The sequence below is a fragment of the Eurypyga helias genome, unplaced genomic scaffold, assembly GCF_000690775.1.
Source record: "Eurypyga helias isolate BGI_N326 unplaced genomic scaffold, ASM69077v1 scaffold17215, whole genome shotgun sequence".
NCBI lineage: Eukaryota > Metazoa > Chordata > Aves > Eurypygiformes > Eurypygidae > Eurypyga > Eurypyga helias.
In genome coordinates, this window is record NW_010253695.1 from 155,385 (window position 1) to 161,507 (window position 6,123).

At 37.7% G+C, this 6,123-nt stretch overlaps 1 protein-coding gene across 1 annotated transcript in view; it reads right to left on the minus strand.

The window, feature by feature from the left end:
* The window catches only part of ZC3H13 (zinc finger CCCH-type containing 13), a 39,636-nt gene extending 39,469 nt beyond the window's left edge, over nucleotides 1-167 (minus strand). The window contains 1 exon segment of the mRNA XM_010152756.1: nucleotides 51-167. Coding sequence (XP_010151058.1) covers nucleotides 51-167 — 117 coding nt within the window.
* Nucleotides 168-6,123: the final 5,956 nt, after the last annotated feature.

Sequence of the window (6,123 nt, forward strand, 5' to 3'; positions counted from 1 at the left end):
AAAGAAAATGCTGGGGTGGGGAGGAAAAGAAAAACACTTTTACAACTCACCTCTGCAGTACTTCCAGTGCTGGGTCCAAGCCTTTCAAACACACTGGGTCTTCGGGATGTGCTATCGGATATGGTCTTGGTATTTTCCACTGTGACCTTCCTTCTAATTTTTGACATTTTGTACTACTTCAACCAAAAAAAAAAGCAAAACTGTAAAATCCTTCAGTTTGGGGCTATCGACACTGAACTCACATGAATAAAATAATATGATGTACGTTGTGAGAGTTGCTGCAGAGGTGATGAGGAAAGAAAAAGTCATAAATGAGTGAAATGTATCTAACAACAAGGAATGCCTCTGATTTGAACTAGTCAGCTGATCACCAATAATGATAATTTTTCATTTTATTTTATGACTTGGTTTGGATTCTTCAGCTTCCCTTTGGGAAAGATCATACGATATGTTATTCATTTTGGTAGCAAACACCACACAGAACAGACGCTTTCCTTCGTCGAGTATTTTTTGTGCATCAATTCAAGCAACTTCAAGTGACAAGAACCTTTAATGTTACTTTATCAACCACTCAGGAACAGGTTCTGAGCACCACAAATGGCTCCCATTTTCAGAAGCAAATCTCCAAAAATTACCACCCACCCCCCCAACACTTTAATGTATGTGACAACATACTGAATACCACCTTGACATCATCCAGAGTCTGTGTTTGTTACTGGTTTGTATTCTACAACTATATGGAAACACCTAAGTTTAGGAACAAAAAAAAAACCCAACCCACAAACAAAAACTCCAAAACAAACAAATGAACCAACCCCAAACCCACCCCACAGTGAGACACTTTTTAAGCTTCTCAAGTAACTCATTTTCATTAAGAAAAATAGGTTTTTGAAGCAAACAGAGCATAAGTTTGATAAATAAGTCACAATTTATCTTACCTGAGAAAAGGAGTTATTGAATATAAGAAGAAAACCATATTTTTTTTTAAAAAAAAAGGAAGGTATATATTGGACACTGAGACAGATTGCAGAAAAAGAGCAAAATCAGCCCCAAAAACTATCATCCATTCTTTTAAGTGCTACTTGTTCTACACAGAAATAAAATCAATAAGGGCAATTCTGCTAGTTGCTGGACAATTTATATACAGATCAAAAAAACCACCTCTTTGTTGTATTGCAAGGTGCCATCATTCTAGAGCTCATAATTCAATATAAAATTATTAGCCAAACTCTAATCTTCTACCCTTCTGCTGTCTCTCTTTAGCTCCTATCCACATGTCACTGCATTTAGATCACACACACTTAAGCTAGTTTTTCCATACACAAACACGTTACAGATGATTAAAAGCTCATCCGTAGAGTCAGAATAATACCAACTTAAACTAACCCCCACCAGTTTGGATTATTATAAATTTTCACTATCTGATCAGCAATATGTTCCTATAGCATTCAGACTGTAAAGTTCCATTCTATAGCAAAACCAACAAAAAATGTATAAATATGGACAAATGTACATAAACCAATACTGCTGTAACTTACACTTGACTGCAATAATACCTGGTTGTCTCCCTTGACCTTTGCTGAAACTTCATTATCTGAATCATAGAAACACGAAACTGTTTGGGTTGGAAGGGACCTTAAAGACCGTCTAGTTCCAACCCCCCTGCCATGGGCAGGGACACCTTCCACTAGACCAGGTTGCTCAAAGCCTTGTCTAGCCTGGCCTATCCAATGGCAAGACCTCCCTGGTAAGTCTGGCACCTGTGCACTTTCTACAAACAAAACTCTGTGCTGAAGCTGTTGCTAAACACCTTAGCTCCTTTATAAACAGAAGAAAGCATGCTTACATCATGTACTTCAGACACCTCAGCTCTAGTGGCGACTTCTCCAAGCTTTTGATTATCTGAAGAATTTTATCTCCCAAGTAACGTTCAGATAACCAAAAAGTTAACCAAGATGATCAGAGAGGGCAGAAGTTAACCATGTGGTGTATACCAGGCATTAAAAACAATGGTTAACATCAGTTAGTGGAAGCAGACGGTGAAACAGTAGAATTTGCCAGTAGCAGGAAATTATTTGGGTTAGTAAAAACTGTGAAGGACACAGATTTCCAGAAAGATCTGACTGAGTTAGAAAATTGAGTAATACAACAGCAGATGAAATGCAAATAAATACAATGTAATGCACACACGGAGAAATGATTTTATCTAAATACTTGATGAGTTCAAATTAGTCCAGTCATCTGAGAAAAATAATTAGGAGTCATTGTGGACAGCTCAATGTGCGGCAGTAGTTATAAAGTCTGACAGGATAAACCATTAAAGTTAGAAAGCAAAACAATACCACATCTCACCTAGCTGAGCACCCTTTCATTTCAGGATTGTTTCCCACTGTATTTCAGAAAAAAACCCACTGAATTTGTAAGGTTTCATGCAGCTGCAGCCTTTACAGAGGATACAAAAATCAACTGGCATATGTAAAAGCGTTTTAGTAAGACGATCATATACCAAATATTGAATTTGGTTTAAATATTTACAGTAGAAAAAGCCACATCTGAAATAAAAAGAGTTAGAAGAACGGCACTGGCAATGGCATAGGGAGAGGGTTCAACACATGAAGAACAGATAAAATGAGTGCATATAATACAGAAGTACAGTACACACTGACATGATAGCAAAATACAAAGAATTTACATTCGTTTTGCCTCCCAATTTGAATGTCCTTTTATTTTCAAAGAAACTGAGGCAAAACATCTTTAAGTGTTAACTTTTTACTCAGCAAACAGTACTTTCTTGGAATTAACTTCTATAGGAAGTTATGATGACGACTAGGCTTAGAAGAATAGTTATAAAGATGGAGAGGATGAAGGGGGTAATGTCATCATAACTGAACAGCTAATTTCATTCCAACTACCTATTTCCCTATATTTTGTTCAATAATTTCCCATAAGGAAATTAAGAGAACACCACCCAACCCTGAATTTTCTAAGGTTTGTACATTCCCCTAACTTAAATAAAACAAAAACTTGCAATATGAAAAGAAAAACCATCCTATTTCAGGTAGTATTCTGCCAATTCTATCTTTACATTCTGACCCATACCCACCGGTTTGCAATTAAAACCAGATACTTTATTAATAGAATAGATTTCAGGAGAAATTATTCTAAGCAAACAAAACCAGCATGCTGTGACTGCACGGCATATTGCTTTCTGTATGCCCATATTACCACGAGGGCCTCACACCTGCAACCAGAATTGCACGGGATTTCACCGTTAAGTGAACATAGCTGGCATACAGGCTGCAGGCTTAGAGTCCAGACACACAATTCAGGGGCCAACTAAGGAATTTTCACTGTGTCAAACATAACACTTGAGGGACCGTATCTGAAAATGCAGTCACTTCTTTTTTCATTCTGCAAAGACTAAGCAAATTGGAAAAATATAAATACTAGTAAAGCAATATGGCAGTTGAAATCTCAGATAAATAATGGCAGTTCTATATTACTGACAAGCTTCCTTGCTTATTCACAAGTACTGGGGTGGGGGGTGGGGGAAATCTAAGTTTTTGATTTCCAAATTTTTCAGTCTGCATATTAATGGATAATCAAGAACAATTTCAATGGAACACACCATAAAAATTCCCACAACTTGCTCAATTCTCCCACAGTTCCATCTTAAGTTTCTTTACTCCTGATCACAGTCCTGCTATCAGTCCCAGACTGATGGCCAGTGCAATGATTTTCCTTTCTATCAAATGCCTGAGTCTATGAGCAACCACCTCCTTATCAAACACATGGATGAGAAAGCACTGAGTATCAGTGTGGACTGAGCCTTGAGCATTCATGTTTCAACATTTCAAATAATTAGTAGCATGGTTTAAAAAAAGAAAAAGTCTCAAAGTAGAAAGTTATGTACTTCATTTCAGGTACATGACACTGCATTGCTAAATCTACTTAGGGTCACTGAAATGTCTGCAACTTCTGAAACAGCTTACTCACACTATGTGAAATTAACTTTATACTCCTAAAATAAATTCCATAGCTAAAGTTTTAACTATAAATTATCACTTTTCCATGCATAAATAACATCCACGGGGATATTTAATAATAAATTAGAAATACTTCAATACTACAATAACTTTCTCACAGGTGCATTTGAGTTTAAATGGAGTAAATTTTCCAGGGTGAGAGGCGATCTGTTAATGATATTAATTATACTACCATTTGAAGTAAAATAGATCTCAGTGTCAATTTATGAATAAATCTAAAATGTAAATTTGAGACTTGAGAAAAGTGAGTATACCTAGTGGGCACTAATCAAGTAACTGAAATCAACAAAGCATGATATGATTAACACAATACTCAGTGAAATTCTGTATTTTTACTACCAGTACTCCTACATTTCAGGGTCAAGCACACTCAACATTTTTCTTCAACAGAAGTAGGATATTACATAAGCCACGATCAAGAGAAACACAGCCGAAACACCTGCTTTTCTGTTAGGAAAAACCTAATCCAGTCCCCTGCAAAAATTAATCCTGCTTCTACAGGAAATCTAGAAAATGAGATGTAACAGAATAAAAGCAAAGTTCACAAAATCTGCAAGGAGATAAAATCTCTAAGAAGTCCAAGGCATCACTAATAAGCATGTCAATGACTCTGCACGTGTAGATGCACACCACACACAGGCTAAACATTATGTCACTTAAGAAAACCCTACCTGTGAGGTGATAAATAATATGCAATTAAAAATAACAAGCAAAAGTTTAATTTTAAAATCCTATAGAAGTTCAGATACAAACTGATTATAACATTTGAGGATAAACTAAATACCTGTTGACAACTAAGTAACAGCTTGGAAAGAGGAAAATGTCAGTGCTCCCCTCCACTTTACCAAATTAAGAGCTTTTACCTGAAAAGGTTTTGTTTCTGATTACAATGTTAACGTTTCCACGTCAAAACAGTAATAAAACAGCAATATTTGAAGGAGCTCCACGGGTTTACTACCTAAAAATAATGCTAAAAATAGTAAAACGCATTAACTAACTTTCAATAAAACATGTGATGTCAGTCTAGCACTCTTCAACTCACACAAAGCGGCCTGTTTGACAGAAAACTAGAAATTACTCCAAGCTTGCTTTAACAGCTCCATGCTGTTAACGCATCACCACATTAACTTGAACCTATCTCTCTAATTCAACATATGGTATTTCGCCATTAGTAGTGATAAGCAACTGGTTAATATGTATTCACAAGTACAAAATCATGGTTGGCTTTCTACATGTAAAGAAAGAAATTTTAAAAATCAGGCCCTACTATCACAAAACAAGGTACACAAGCATTCCATACATTGCCTAACAAAGTCCTCATCCTCAAAGATGCTTTATCAGACTAAGTGACAGCCTGCGCAGACTGGTGCAAAGCTCACTCAGCTTTCATATCAAGTTTCTTGGATATACATTATCTCCAAACTGTATATTGGATCGCCACATTAACATGCTGTCACACTCCAGCAAGCAGAAGTGGGGTGCATTATGTTGGGCACAGCTACATATAGCCAGGCTTCTACAGCATTCAGATGCACCCAGTTCATGGGCTGAGCCTGTCCACTCCCATCTGCACAGAGGCACCATAAACGTTTCACCATCAGAGCAAGATGCCGTAAGGTCCTGGCTACTAACTCACTATCTGTCAAAACTTGGTTTTCCAACAGTCTTGCAGAAGGTTGACAATAAATAAATGGTGGAGTGAGAATCCATCAGAGAAGGCAAAGCCGAGGACTTAAGCTGACCATCCACAACACTAACCTAACATGCCCAGCCTACAAGCTCTGGAAGGGATGGGAGTTAGCTGTAGCTACTATCTAAAGAAATGGTGATCAGTGAATTTATACAAGTGAAATTAGCAATTCCCCTAAGTGCATAAAGCAGAAACTATTTTGCTGCCAGAAAGCGGGAGAAAAGCCCCACTGAAGTGGAAAAAAACCCATGAACAGAGAAGATCAGCTATCTGGGAGGCAGGCTCCAGCATGGCCACCAACTGATAGAACTGCATCCCGACCAAACGGCAAGAAGGCCGGCACCACCAGGCACGAGCCCGCGGCCCCGGCCCAGCCGCCCCCTGCGC